At 31.5% G+C, this 15,360-nt stretch overlaps 1 protein-coding gene and 1 pseudogene across 1 annotated transcript; both read right to left on the bottom strand.

Annotated features, from left to right (window-relative positions):
- Nucleotides 1-5: 5 nt before the first annotated feature.
- On the bottom strand, nucleotides 6-1,585 carry LOC131641148 (GDSL esterase/lipase At1g71250-like). The gene is made up of 5 exons (XM_058911463.1): nucleotides 1,346-1,585; nucleotides 1,060-1,187; nucleotides 728-970; nucleotides 388-643; nucleotides 6-310 (listed from the first exon to the last, which is right to left on the bottom strand). Exons 1-5 carry the CDS (start codon nucleotides 1,566-1,568, stop codon nucleotides 90-92), a joined length of 1,071 nt encoding a protein of 356 aa, XP_058767446.1. The 5' UTR covers nucleotides 1,569-1,585; the 3' UTR covers nucleotides 6-89.
- Nucleotides 1,586-10,911: 9,326 nt separating this feature from the next.
- On the bottom strand, nucleotides 10,912-11,846 carry LOC131641147 (glutathione S-transferase T3-like; annotated as a pseudogene).
- Between the last annotated feature and the right edge of the window lie 3,514 nt (nucleotides 11,847-15,360).

Raw genomic sequence — 15,360 nt, 5'->3', positions numbered from 1 at the left:
AGATAATTTTAATAAAGTTTCACTTAAATTTTGCTACATCTTTGTTTCATAAAGGAAACAATTATGATAATAATACATCAAAGATCAAACTATGCGATAGCCATTTGTTTGATATTCATGGGATAAACGTCATTTTGTGGGCCATTAACAGCTCTCCATGCAAACACATAAACTGCAGATTCTGTTGGATGAAAAGCATCCCAAAACAAATATTGTTGTCTTGATAAACATGGCAATTGCAATGGCAGACATGATATTTGCCCTCTATTCCTTCCGAAGCCACAACAAGCTCTGTCAACAACATTAAATGCTGCAACAACAAAAAATTACCCATGAATTTTTCATGCTTCTCTCCTATTTATAACAAGAAAAGACCCAAAATCTTACAATATGCTGCAGGGTTATTGAGAATATCTCCCAAGACACCGTAGGTGTTTCCATATGCAAAGATTGCACCAGGATGATCTCTGTTGAGTTTCTCAACTGTTGATCTTAGTCCTGTATTGTAAAGTCCAACAATTTGATTTACGGAATCCACACACCTTCCTGATGGTGCTAAACGACTAGCTCTTTGATTAGGAATGCAACCAAGTGGTCCAACTCCTGCTATAAAGATCTTCCTCAATCCTAAGCTGTGAAGTGCCTTTAGTAAAGCATAAAATATATTTCCATTAGTTTCATTTACATACCAACATAACATTTTGATCTTAAGCGGAATAATAATTACCAGCATTTGTTGCGCTAAATTGTTAACAAGAAGATTGGCAAATTGTGGAGCGGTATAGTTGGAACTGCTGGCATAAAGTCCAGGTAGGAGGTAGTTGTTGATGTAGTCGTTGTTCCCCGTCACGACAATTACCATAGATTTGGCTAAGAATTGATTCAAATCAGTTGGATTCATCATTGTCTTATATTGATTCAATGTGCTTTGAAAGTTCTGGATTTGTCTTCCCATGCTATGCCTATCACCCTGCATCACATCATTACATTACAATGTTAATTACTACATTGTTAGAATTAATAAAAAGTTATAAGTAATTGAGACAAGTGTGTAAGTACATAGTGTCTTCCTGATTCATCAAGAATGCCACCAGAAGCTGAAGCATAATTGACTCCATTAAGTATTTTGGATCCGGTAGTTGAAGGGTCTAAAAAAGGTGGAGGAGAAGGAACACCCAACATATTTGCTGTAAAGATTAAAATAAATTTTGTCAAGATTATACAAATAATTGCGACGACTAGTAATGAATGTTGTATATTAACTATATTTAGTCTCGACTATTTTGTACATCCAATAAAAAATAAGAGAATTTTTTTAATATAAAAGTAGAATGAGATAATTTACCAATGAAATCAATGAGGGATCTTCCATTAGAAAATCTGCCTGTAGCAACCCTGTTGTAATCAATACCATATGGATAGTAATTAGCTTTTGCTAAGGTGTTAAGAAAATTATTGTTACCAACTTCAACAATTGAATCTCCAAAAACAAACATAGCTGGGACCTTTTGGGAGTTCACATGAACCATCCCATTGAAACATAGCAAAACTAGAATTACAAGAACCATTTTTGAATAAGCAAAATATGATATGAATGTTTGAGTTGGAGATTGAAACAAACATTACATGTATATATATAAGGTGGTGAAATGGTTTTCATCAATGTCTAAGAAAAGAGTATTATATAAGAATATGAGTTGTTACCATTATTTCTGATGCTTTTTCTTATTATCATTAACTCACTTTTTTGTTTTTATTTTCTTTTTTTCATGTATATGTTACTTTTCCACAGTGATTTCATGAATTCATGCTGAAAGAGGGTAACCAAAATTGAGTTGTCAATTAAGTAAAATGAAAGAATTTAAAAAATCTTTTGGAATTATTTGAATTTTCAAAGTATACTCTACCTTACTTTACACATCTCTTTTAATTTTATTTTACACAATTTTTTCAAAATTTAATAACCAAATATTAAACATACAATTATTTTTTATTGGTTCAATTATACTTTTACATTACTTCTTTATTGATATCAAGTATAAAATAATTTATATAAAAATAATTAAAGGATTATTGAAAATTGAAAATAAGAAAAAAATAGTTTAAAATCAACAATTTAAAAAGCTAATAAAATAACAAATGAAATTGATTACAACTTTAAGTTCCCAAAAAACCCTTGAGATTGATATGTTTGAGCACTACTTATGTTTTTGGTGAACTTATGTTGTCTTTATTATCTTAATTAAATTTTATTTTTTCTCTTCTTTAACCCGTTTTTTATTGCATTTTTTTCTTTAATCTTTTTGTTGATAGCAAAAAGAGAAAAATATATAAAGGTACTATGTGTATTAATTATGAGGGAAAAGAAATCAATGTTATTATCAATAAAGCTCATAAGGAATTAATTAATCATACTTATGTATTAAGTAATGCTATTTTTACATTATATTTGTTTATGAAAAATATTTTTAAATAAAAATATTTTTTTATAAATATTTTTGTTGTATTTATTTATTTATTTTAAAATACTATTCATCATATTGTTGAACAATAATTAAAAAAATAAAAAAATTGTATGTTATTAACGACATGTTTTACTTTTAATTTCTTAATCAAGTTTATTACTTTATTAACCACTAAATTAAATTATAAAATATAATAATCAATCTTTACGTTATATTAACCAAATTTTGATATTAAATTGTGAATTATATAAAATATATAAAAAATAAAATTGGTTAATGAAGTGTAAACACTGTTTATTATATTTTATAATTAACTGTCAAAATTTGGTTAATGTTATGCATTTTATTGGTTATTGAAGTAGGGAGAACCACGGTTTGATCCCCAGCAACTGTGATCGGGAGAGGGCTTGAACCACTTGATGCCAGAACTGACTCCCGAATTAGACTAAATCGTTGGTAAAAAACTAAAAAGAAAACTTGGTTAATAAATTTTAAGTAAAATATGTGGTTAATAACACATTTTTGTGGTTAATGCAATAGTAAAATTGGTTAATGACAAAACTTATTTTTGTGTTATAATTTTTTTTAAATAATTTTTTTTATAAATTTTTTTATTGGTCATCATATTGATGAACAATAACTACGAAGTAGGTGTACACTTTGGTGTCGAAATATCATTACTAGATTTAATTCATCTTTTGATCCCTTAATTAAATTTATTGTTTTGCTTTGATCCTTTAATTAAAAAATGTAGTAATCCCTTTAAAATTGATTAATCGTATGAGGCAGGTGAATTAGTGGGGAGTTTTAGTGGATGTGTTTGTATTGTACCCCTACAACAGAACATCAAGAAATGTCACAATGAACCCGACTTGTCCCTAAACTTTGTGTTCTTGTGTTTGTTGGAGCATTTGTATACAATGTTGTTTACCCTAGTTCCATAGTTCTTATGGCTTTGTTTTGGAACAATTGCCATTCAACATAAATTACTCTATAACTAGTGCAAGTCAGGCTAAATGATAGTCCATCCTTTGTGGATGTATGTTCTCTTTGTTGTGAATGTGCTCGTTTTTTTTCATTATATTATATTTATGACAATTTTATGGATTATGCATTCTAATTCCATTCATTTGCTTTCGACACAAATAGTGCAGATTGTCAAGTAAACTAATCCTTCCCAACTACATCTTGTAGTTTCTAACGTGTTCCCATTTTTGGTCAGTATTGGCAGGTTTTGCTGAGAGACCTCGTGATGGAAATAAATTTGTTGTGGCAGAAAGACCATCGAAGTAAGGTCAACAAAATTACTGCATGGAAACAAAAGATTTTGTCATCAAAGAGCGTAAAGCCAAAAGAGAAAATGTCGTCAATGGTTTCTTTGAGGAGATTGAGAGTAACGATTCATCTTCAAACCTCCTTGATGTATTATTTGTTGATGGTTGATGGAAAACGTGTGATTACTTAATGATCAATTGACTATTGAGATTATAGGTTGAGGGGTTAAATGCTTCAGTTGTGGTAAGAAGAAAATATGAGATGTTTAGTATCTAATATGGTTTGGAGAAATCTTATTGTTACATAATTTATAATGTTTATTTACAGAGAGGCATTATCTAGGTGAAGGTTTCTACTGTCATTGGGCATATGTATGTTGTTTTACAGTGTGAATTAGCTAAAATTGTCACCAATGTCAGGAAATAACTACAAGTTTGTAAAAAACAGTTTTTCCTGGATTGACTAACTTATATTGATGGTTTTGTATACAACTTTAAATAATAAATCTGCCTTCCTTTGTTATAGATGTTCATGTGACAAGACAAAATCTTAACAAAAATCATCAACAACAGCTAGTATAAATATGCAGACAAAAAAAACTTGATTTCTAATGAAAGGAGAAGTGACCTTACCGGTTGATCAGAATCTGAAGTGGGCAAGAGACTTTGTTCACAATGTTGGAATCAAGAAGGAGGGGTGTACCTACAAGGTACTCTGTTGATAAAGTCAATAAGAGTGCAGAGATACATGAGAGTGTTTTTAGGATAAGATTTGAATACCTAACCCTCTCAAATGAGAGGGTATAATGCTCCCAGTGCATAACCATTGGTCCCTATTTTTGGGCTGGACATCTAGTATTCAGGCCTAAAAATAGGTCACTACCAGGAATTCTGCGTGAAACCTAGGGCGGGAAGCTCGTGCCCGTCATCCTGGATGGGCTGCCCGAGCAGAATGAAACTAGCTGTTGGTGCGGGCAAAGATGCAGTTGAGGGTAGCGCTAGTTGATGTGGTGTAAATTGCAAGTATATGAATCACGTCGAAGTAATACAAAATATTATTGTTCCCACAAAGACCAAATGTCAATCTATCGATTTATATTGTTAAGGTGTCTATCTAAGGCGGATCGAATCAAGATTTGAGAACATATAATTAGAGAAAGTAAAGAATGCAAATTCAGGTAAAAGATAGGCTCGAATGTAATTCACATTAGTCGGATAATACTCCACTAATCTCTAAATAGAAATACTTATGGGGAAATATTTTATACTCTTGTAAAGGATCAACTTAACGGAAAACTTGTCGCTTTAGCGTACTAAGAACCAAACTTACCCTATAATTAATGCATTTCCTTGTCAGTTATAAAAGGTGTTTATTGCGTTAAAGTAGTAAGTCTATTTTTAAGAAATTGATTTCTTGCTTGGTAAAAATTTGTTTTAACTTGGAAAATTTAACTTAAAAGAGGTTCATCATGGCTTTTGCTCAATGAACCGGATTTCAAACCCACAACGCGTCCGAAAATAATTTCAAAATCATTTTCTAGAAGCGTTAAAGATTCCTAAGTAACTAGCTAAAATGCTTTCTCCCTTTTTAAATAGTAAAAAACTAACCAAGTTTAAGTTTGAAGATTTGACAGCTTTCGATCTTATCCAAAATAATTTAGTACAAAAAACTTGTTTTAAAAGTTAAAAACAACCCCTAAAGTATTTCTACAAATACGTTGTGTGGAGTATCATCGTGACAATGATCCTTACATTCTAACCTTTAAAAATTTAGCCAGACATGAAAACGGAAATAAGCATGTTAAATTTCATCATATTAAATTAGCAATAAAAGCAAGTAAAAAAAATAAATTAAAACTTAGAACAAGACAGATAATAATTAAAATGTGGAAGCAAACTTTAAATATGAAACCTGCTCCAATCAGAGGCTTTAATCTGGTACAACTGAAGGTAAACTTGACTGGAGTGAAAATGGCGGCAAGATTTAAAGTAAAGTGCTCCAACCTAACAAAAACTAATGTGTAATAATCCCTAAATGTGACAAATTATTGCTTTTACATATGGTAAATATAGGGTTAGTGTTGTGAACTAAGTTCGATGATCGCAAAACGAAACAAAAACTCCTATTTATAGAGGAAATTCATGGCGTGGTTTTACAAGAGTGCCCTTTAACTCCTTTTGGGAGGGACAAACTTTTGCACAAACGGCGGCCGCCACCCTAGCCCAGCGCCCACCACCTTTGAGAAATGGTGAGATCGTGGGGACGTGGCAGTTGTCTCCTGGGTGAAGGAAGAAACTTCATGGTGTCTCATAGAATGGCCGCCATGCTGAACGCCATGAGTACACTTTGCTCAAAAACTCGATTCCTTGGCCTTTTAGCTTCGTTTCTTCAAGGAGGGGTCCAAACGAGCATGATACTTGAAAATGGGACAAAAACAAACACAGTACAAGAAAATAACACTAAATACTACAAAAATCTTGTGCAATTAGATTTGAATATGTAGTGTATTTCAGTGTAATCGAATTCTTTCACACTTAAACCTTTAATTATAGGTTGAGGGGTTAAATGCTTCAGTTATGGTAAGAAGAGAATATGATATCTTTAGTATCTAATATGGTTTGAAGAAATCTTATTGTTACATAATTTATACTATTTATTTAGAGAGATGCATTATCTAGGTGAAGGTTTCTACTATCATTAGGCATATGTATGTTGTTTTATAGTGTGAATTAGCTAAAATTGTCACCAATGACAGGAAATAACTACAAGTTTGTAAAAAAATCGTTTTTCCTGAATTGCGTAACAGTGAAATTTGTGAGACTGAAGCCATTGAATTGACTTGGCTCATATGTTTTAAACAGAGTCGCCACCGCGCTTTATTGTTTCTAAAAGAAATGGGAGAAAGAGCGAAATAAAACCCACATAAGTTTTTTAAAATCAAAACTAATAAACTTATCATAGATTTGGGTACAGGGGGTTTGTTATGCAAGGGGAAGGTTTTAAGCACCACTCATATCTATGGTACTATATAGGAACCTTTTTATTGTATTGTCATTGTTATAAAACTGCTTTTGTGTTTTTTGTTTAAATATAGTGGCAGGATGAGAAAAGAAGGTTTTAAAGTGAGCTCGATAAGATATCGCATCTTAGGCCTACATACCCCTTAAGTGCAATGGGGGAGTCAGAGCTTTTGTAGTTCCTCTTAAAAGGAAAATAAAAGATCCAAGTGGCAAAATCTTTTTGGGTGTTGAGCTTTAACAATACTCAACAGATTTTTAAAATGTTAAGCTTTAACAATACTTAACAAGTTTTAATAAAAGAGCCAAGCTTTAGCAATACAAGGCTAGGGTTTAAAAAAAGTTGATTGAGCTTTAACAATACAAAACCAAGGGTTGATTTAAAAAGGCTGAGCTTTAACCATACAAAACCATTTTCAAAAAAAAGTGGGATGCAAAGCTTTAACAATACTAAGCACAAAGATAAAGAGTTTGGAAGAGAGATTGAGTACCTTAACAATTTTAGTCAATACCATTCTCATTCCTTTGGATATTTCAACAACTTAAGCAATCATTCATGGATACCTCAAGTGTGTGTGTGTGTGTGTGTGTGTGTGTGTGTGTGTGTGTGTGAGTGTGTGTGTGTGTGTGTGTGTGTGTGTGTGTGTGTGTGTGTGTGTGTGTGTGTGTGCGTGTGTGTGATAACATGTGTCACAAAAGTAAACAAATAAGTATAACAAAGAGATCAATTTAAACTCAAATGATGATGGGCAAAAGGATGTTTATACCTTTGAATCATTTCATGTATGAATGAATATGATGGATGATGGATGGATATCTCATGCATATGGTTAGTAAACAATGTATATATACAGTGTTAATAATATGAATATAACACAAATGTACGAGGACAAAATTATCAACAAGTATGTACAAGTACACAAGCAATGAGAGATCAAAGCAAACAAGTTATATTAACATGGTGAAGCTAAAGATCAAACGTTTTAAACTAGGGTTTTGCAATAGGGTTTTGAATTAGGGTTTTGAAACACACCTAAACCTAATTGAATTTAAAATTGATTTAAAGACCAAATCCTAAAATAGAGTTGGTTTAAGGGAACATGGTATGGTCAAGGTGAATTTTACCTAACCCTAGAAGAGATTCACACAAAATATTAAGAGTTTACTTGGTGAAAAATATTAAAAGAAAATGATTTTTAAGGTTTAAAACATATAAAAGACTTGTTTTTATTTTAATTTTAAAATGACTAAATAAATAATATTTTTGGGATTTTAAAATATATTAGCAAAATAGACAAGTTAAATAAGTAGTACAAAAAAATCAAATTAAAATGATTAATTTTGCTTTTTTTTAATGATTTATCAAAGTTGAAGAAAAAGTGAAATAAAATAGTGCTAAAAAAAGATTGTTCCTAGCAAGGTTTGAACCCACGCCCCTTAGGTGAAAGACTCAAAACATAGCCACTAAGACGATGCGCTCTAACAGTTAACAAAACACGCGTGCAAGTAAATAAGGGAAGACATGTCACAAATTCAAAGTTTGCTTCTTGGTGAAGGAACATGAAAGTTAGGGTTCACATGGTGAAGTACAACCTTTAAGCATGCTTGAGAGAGATTCTTCTGCAAATAACTTTCCCAAACACCACCTTTCCAAAACACAAGCTCTCAAAAGATCCTCAAGCGACTGAATCGTCCTCTCAGTCTGACCATCAGCTTGTAGATGATACGTAGTGTAACACCCCTTTTATACCCCAAAATAAATAAGCATATAATCAGAGAATAAGCATGCATATAATTCAAAAGGACGTCACATCGATGTTTTCAAAAACTAAAAGCTTTTAAAAAACCGATAGCATTTATCTACAATATACAATACACCTGGTCATTTCAAATAACACCTAAACATTTAATTACAATTCACACAGAATATGCATTCACAGCGGAAAATACTAAAATACTCATGTATTTCATAAAATGATTCATGTCCCATACCATGATCATATCTCAATAATCATCTCAACATAAAATAAACCATAATCAGAATATTTGTCTTAAAAGCCTCTCAATAACAAGTAGCCAAATAAACAGGTTCTCAAGTCATAACATAATACATAACCAAATAGAAACATGAGTTCAACACGACTAATCTACCCAGTGTTACATGACCAGAGCATCGACTCACTATCTAATCTCCAACAAACACGGAAGAATCTCTAGCTAGATCACGCACGAGCTACTAAACTCCAGAACCTGCATGTCGTCAAACGAGGGCAACATTAAAACAGAAGGGTGAGAATACGAATCATTATGAAGAAAGTATAATAAGATACAATGGTTAAATCAACAATTCAAGTAATTAATCACACTATGTATAACCATGTAGATAATAGTAATCGATCTATATTTCACATGTTATCAAGTATACAACAAGTATAAATAGTATAATATTTCAATTCCAATATTATATTCTCAATTATGCACACAACCATAATTATCACATATTCACACATTTAATCAAATATGTATTCAAACATCACTCATTTAATCAAATATGTATTCAAACTCACTCATACACATATCACAACTACATCAACTTCACATATTCAATTATCGCATAATTCTATTGTGACTCAATGCAAGATATGTGACGCTATGCATGTGGTACCGCAATCTGAACCCAACGTTTCACCGCTTTCCAATTCAATATCTAGAATCCAAGCCACACTTCCGATCCAGACAAGATCAAAGCCACCACATACGTTTCCAATTAAAGATCAACGTATTCTACGTCTATTTCCATTCAAGGATCACCGTCTATTACCATGTGAACCCACAGTTTCACCGGTTCCACAATAAAGCCGACTATGCCATGAATAATTGTACAATTACCAACTAACTATGCAATTAAGATCATCTCATCAATCTTAACTTACCGCATACCCATAATAATTCAACTCTATGAATTATATATCAAATTATACACAACATTTACAACACATTGATATCAATTCACATAATAGAAACAATATTCAACTATGATTCACAAAATACAATTAACACTAGTAAATCATACTATCTCATGTTGATTCATATTGCCAACAAAATATAATAATATACTTCCAAACCAAGTATCAATTCATTAGTATTGGCCAAAATACAACTACGGTCAAACTTTCCAAAATACCGTAAGTTACCGACAAACAAATAATCAATTCAATATCTATTATATTCCAATTAATTATACTTATTGAAATTAATTTAACTATTAAGTAAATCAACTAATTAATAAATACACTTCATTAGTTCCAAGTTATTAATTCATTTTCTATTCCAAAATCAATAATTAATATAAAAGATATTTAAATCCACATTATTTCGGTCGGTTCGTAAATATCACATTTTCAACAAAATAACACCACCATATTAATCTACTAATTAAACTTAGCTACCACGTAAATTTTCATCAAATTCCGGATAACTAATTATACCGCTTAATTCGGCAATTCGATCAAACGAGACTGTTTCTATTGTATTTCAATTTATAATAGTTCATTTCCAAATTCTATTATATATATAATTCTAGAAGTGAAGCTACAGTACTTCTTCCAGTTAAACCAAGACAGTATAATTTTATACTAGTACACTCATGATAGAATTGAAAATGAAGTACATAAAATCTTTTAAGTGCATCCACATCCATGCCACCCAATTTGGTGGTATAAATGGACCCCATCTAATATAATATATTATTTCACATTTTCCAATTACTTAAACCACCCAACTATATTTATCAAATATTCATACCACTCATCTAAAATTTTAAAATGGGCACTACTAAACTTACAATATATTCCAAATTTATATTTTACATTAGTATATAAATATATAATTTAAACAAATTAATTCAACTATATCAAAATGTAATAAAAAGGAAACAACATATATTAAAAATAAATAAAAATAAGTTGGAAAAGAGGAAGATAAGTTGGAAAAGAGTGTGAAGCTTATTACTCTAGTTAAGAGTATTTATAGGGCTACGAATAACGGCTAGTTTGAATAACAGCTAGTTTGAATAATATTGACTTTGAATAACAACTACAAATTGACTACTAAAAATAAATAATGATATACTAAAAACTATTCAACATACATAATTAATCAAGCCCATATTCTCTTCTAATCACGTCACACAATAACTCATGAGCTTGCAGTTGTCTTGAATCCATGTATGATGTGTCTTTTGAAAGTATTTACAAATCATTGATCTTCAATCTTACCATATCTCTCTCAGCCTTATGCTTCTCTGCATCAATTCTTTTCTTCTCTATCTTAACTTTTTCTTTTGGAAGTCGTCTTGCAAAGTATTAAATTTGACATCGGGTGTTGATCTTTCCACTAGCTTTTCTTTCTCCTTTCTTTTTGCTGCCTTTTGACCGATTGGTCGACGTAACGAAGAAGGTGATGGTGAATTGCATTTGTTGCTTGTTGGTGTTGGAGAGTTAGAAGATGAAGAATATGCTCCAGAAGCCGAATTCTTTGTTCTTTTTGTAGAAGGTTCTGATGAACTTGCAAGCCATTTGGGTTCATCTTTCAATAATCTCCATGCACTCTCAAATGTAAATTTTTCACGCTCATCTTGGTAATGAATATCATATGCAGTTGAAATGATGTTGCTCTCGGAGCTCCCACTTTTTTTAAAACTCATGGCTTGCTTGTAGCACCCAACAAATTTATTAACAGAGGGGTTAATCTTTTTGTGCCATCGACCTTTTAATGTCATTGGTTTCCTCTCTTGAAAAATCTTGCCGCGATGCTTATTATAAGCTTCACCAATTCTCTTCTAAAAGCTATCTCCTTTTTGATCAACCCCAACAATTGGATCCTTTGAAATGTTGAGCCATGACTGAATGAGAAGCTCATCCTCCTTTGGTTGAAATCTTGTTTTCGGCATATTTACAACCGATGTGATTCCAACATCTTCATCAAGGTTGATAGTTTCCAAACCATCTTGAGTGCAAAATTGTGGTATTTCGGACTCTTGGTCATTTGATTTCGCACCACTAGTACACATATGAACTTCATGAGGCATAATAGAATTAGTTGATTGAGATGAAAGTTGTTGATATTGATTTGGAAAATGTGGCATTTGATGTGTGAAATTTCTAAAGTATGGGTTATTTTGTGGATTTGGGATAAAAATAGAATTTTGAAAATTTGGATTATGGTGTGAATTTGGATTATGAGATGTATTTTCAAAATATGTGGTGTTTTGTAGATTTGAGATAGAACGAGGATTGCCACCATTTTGTATAAAATTAGACCAAGAATTATGATGGTTGGGGTTCATTGAAAAAAAATAAGATGAAATTTTCTTGAATGAAATGAAAAACAAATTGAAGTTAAGTATGTAAGTCTTAAAAAAATTATACAAGTATATATAGCAACAAAAAAATGACCGTTTGAAAATATAACTGTTACATTGTAAAGCCACACTGATAAATCAAAAAATGACCGTTTGAAAATTATACAAGTTTTTACCGTTGAAAAATAAAATTGTAATATTTAATGTTGTAAAGTAAAACTATTATATTTATTAACTATCATATTTATTGTTATAGATTAATTTTTTAGGCTTAATTACACTTTTGGTCCCCCTATTTTCAACTTTCTGAAGTATTCGCCCCCCCATTTTAAAAGTTAGGTTTCTAGTCCCTAAACTTTGCTCCACTTGAGATTTTCAAGGTCCCCTCCACTTGGCCGCTTCATTAATGACGTGGCATACACAATACGCTGCCAAGTCATATTTTTTCATTTTTTTTCAAAAATCTATTTTTTAATTATGGATAATTTTTTATTTAAAAAACATTTATTTGTTTTATTTCCCCATTCATTTATTCATCTTCTTCACCAAACCTTGTTTCAACTCACCGATCTACAAACACAACAAAAACCTGTAGAAAATTCATACATAACTCACCTTCAACAAACTTTTTCATATTCCTTAAAACCTTCACTCAATCTCAATATTTCCCTCTCAATTTTCACCAATAATTTCATTACAACTTCCCATTTAAAGAGCAGGTTGTGACTGCTTGAAGGGAAAAGAAACTACACAAAAATTATGCAGATAAATCCACTCTTCCTCCACATTTAATTTCCATCAAAACTCGTTCAGAACCTGCAATTAAAATAACAGTAACAACCTTCACCATCCAAAATCTTTAGTAACCTGCAAAACACATCAATTAAGTCCAGAACTCAACGCTTCATCAACCAAATTCAAACCAAAATTCGCAGCCAAAGAGAATATTTAAATGATAGAGAAGAAGAGTTTAAGAACAAGGAGAAAAGGAGTAGCAGAAGAAGAGAGGATCAAAAAGTAATCTTACTTGAAGTTGTATGCGTTGCCGGAGACGAGAAAGATGTCGGAATAGCTCCGGTTAGGTAAGATTTTTCACTCGGCCATCGAAATTTTGGTACCAAAGTGTTCATTTTGCTGTGCGGAGCCAAACCCCCATTATAATTGAATGAATCCAAGTTTGTTTACTATTTAATTTCAATTTAAAAAGTTAGTGTTCATGAAGGAAAGTGAAGGAAAGTTGAAATTAAAAGAAATTCATGAGGTGAATGTAGATACGGGTTTCAGAATCATGTTTAGGGTGGAGAATTTTTTTTCCATTTTAGGTCATGATTGGAGGTTAGTGAAAACGGCCATAGAGGATGGAGAAGAACGAGGACGATGGGTTTATGAAGAGAGATGAAACGAATTGTTTTTTAAATAAAAAAAATTATCCATAATTAGAAAATAGATTTGTGGAAAAAAAAAAGAAAAAATATGACTTGGCAGCGTATTGTGTATGCCACGTTATTAATGAAGCAGCCAAGTGGAGGGGGACCTTGAAAATCCCGAGTAGAGCAAAGTTTGGGGACTAGAAACCTGGCTTTTAAAATAGGGGGCGAATACTTTAGAAAGTTGAAAATAGAGGGGGATCAAAAGTGTAATTAAGCCAATTTTTTTATTATATATTTTGTTTCAATATTGCTGATGTGGCCATATTACGACAGTGCTCTGCAAGGTCACTTTCAAAAAACAAAGCCACGCATAAACTGTTCAAAAGCAGAACTTAGTGACACAATTTTTTTGAATTTGGTGAAGTACCCACCGATGTGGGTGGTCTAAGATCCTACAAGTATCAAAATTATTTAAACAGCATGTAAAGATTTTACATAATCACTAAATATTATATTAGTAAACTTGTCATGCTGCTACAGTATTTAAGCATATGCCATAATGAATCAATGTGTATATCATAGCTCATGTGAAGTAATATATAGTAGCAATGTATCTACATAAGAAAAGAAACAATGTCGCTATAGTACTGTTTCAAAGAAAAGAAATAATGTCGCTACAGGACTGCTACTTTCTTATTCTTCCTTTCATTCTTAAGTGTACTACATAGTAAAACAAGGCTTCAATATATCAATTTCAAACATAATTAATTATCACATATCAAGGATTACTCATTAAAATCTAACAATGTCAAAACCATAAAAATTGAAGAACAAAATCCCTAAATTATGTTAATCTACCCATTGACCCAATCATACTAACTCATAATAATAAAGATTCTCCCCCTTACCTATTCAATTTTTTCTTCAAACCCTAGTTGCTCCTAGTTCTTCCCCTTTCTCTTTTCTCTTTTCCTTCTTTTCTTTCTCAGCTTCTCTCCCTCTCTATCCGTGAAAATGAAAAGGAAATAAAGAGAAATGTGGTACCTCACTTCCTAACTCTTACCAACTACACAATATGGGCCTAATTATAACACTCCCTATTTACTCCTAACATCACTAAATAAGCCCAATATAATATATACTATTTAGTATTTCTATTTTAGTTACTAAATTAAATAACACCAATAATTAAATAGACACAAATATACACACCAAGTTAATTAATATAATCAATTATTATACTATCTAATAATCAATTAATTAATTAACACACCAAATAAAGTCAAATAAAATAGTAAAATAAATACTGATAAAATCCTCTAATAACTCAATGTCTCATATTTCCGGTCAAATCTTAATTACTCGGAAAATTCCCAAAACGCTAAATATTAACTCATTAATATTTCTAATACTAAAAATATTAAAATTTTCAATTAAATATCGATCCGCTATCCCGAACTAATACCGACTAAATCGTTCCAAAAAGCGAAAATTTCAATAAACATCACAAATGACTAAATTAAGAAAATAATTATTTTTCCGGACGTTACACGCAGAACTCAAATACAACTTAGTACCCAAAGCACCTTACAACCCTTCCCAAAATCTCGAAGTAAACCTTAGATCTCTATCTGAAACAATACTCGATGAAATACCATGCAAACAAACAATCTTCTCAACATAAAGCTTTGCAAGCTTCTCCATCAGATAATCCGTCATCATCAGAATAAAGTGAGCAGAATTTGTCAATCTATCCACAATAACCCAAATCGCATCATAATTACTCGGTGTCCTAGGCAAACCTGACACAAAATCCATGGAAATATTATCCCACTTACACTCGGGAATGGATAACGGTTGCATCAAACTAG

The sequence above is a fragment of the Vicia villosa genome, unplaced genomic scaffold (genome assembly GCF_029867415.1).
Source record: "Vicia villosa cultivar HV-30 ecotype Madison, WI unplaced genomic scaffold, Vvil1.0 ctg.003534F_1_1, whole genome shotgun sequence".
Taxonomy (NCBI): domain Eukaryota; kingdom Viridiplantae; phylum Streptophyta; class Magnoliopsida; order Fabales; family Fabaceae; genus Vicia; species Vicia villosa.
The sequence above is the reverse complement of the archived record's forward strand: the minus strand, read 5'-3'. Positions and strand labels throughout refer to the sequence as shown.

Coding starts and splice junctions, on each gene's coding strand:
- LOC131641148 (XM_058911463.1), bottom strand. CDS start 1,568: ATGGTTCTTGTAATTCTAGTTTTGCTATGTTTCAATGGGATGGTTCAT. Junction 971..1,059: donor ATGAATCAGGAAGACACTAT/GTACTTACACAC, acceptor GATGTGATGCAG/GGTGATAGGCATAGCATGGG. Junction 311..387: donor CAATAACCCTGCAGCATATT/GTAAGATTTTGG, acceptor TTGTTGTTGCAG/CATTTAATGTTGTTGACAGA.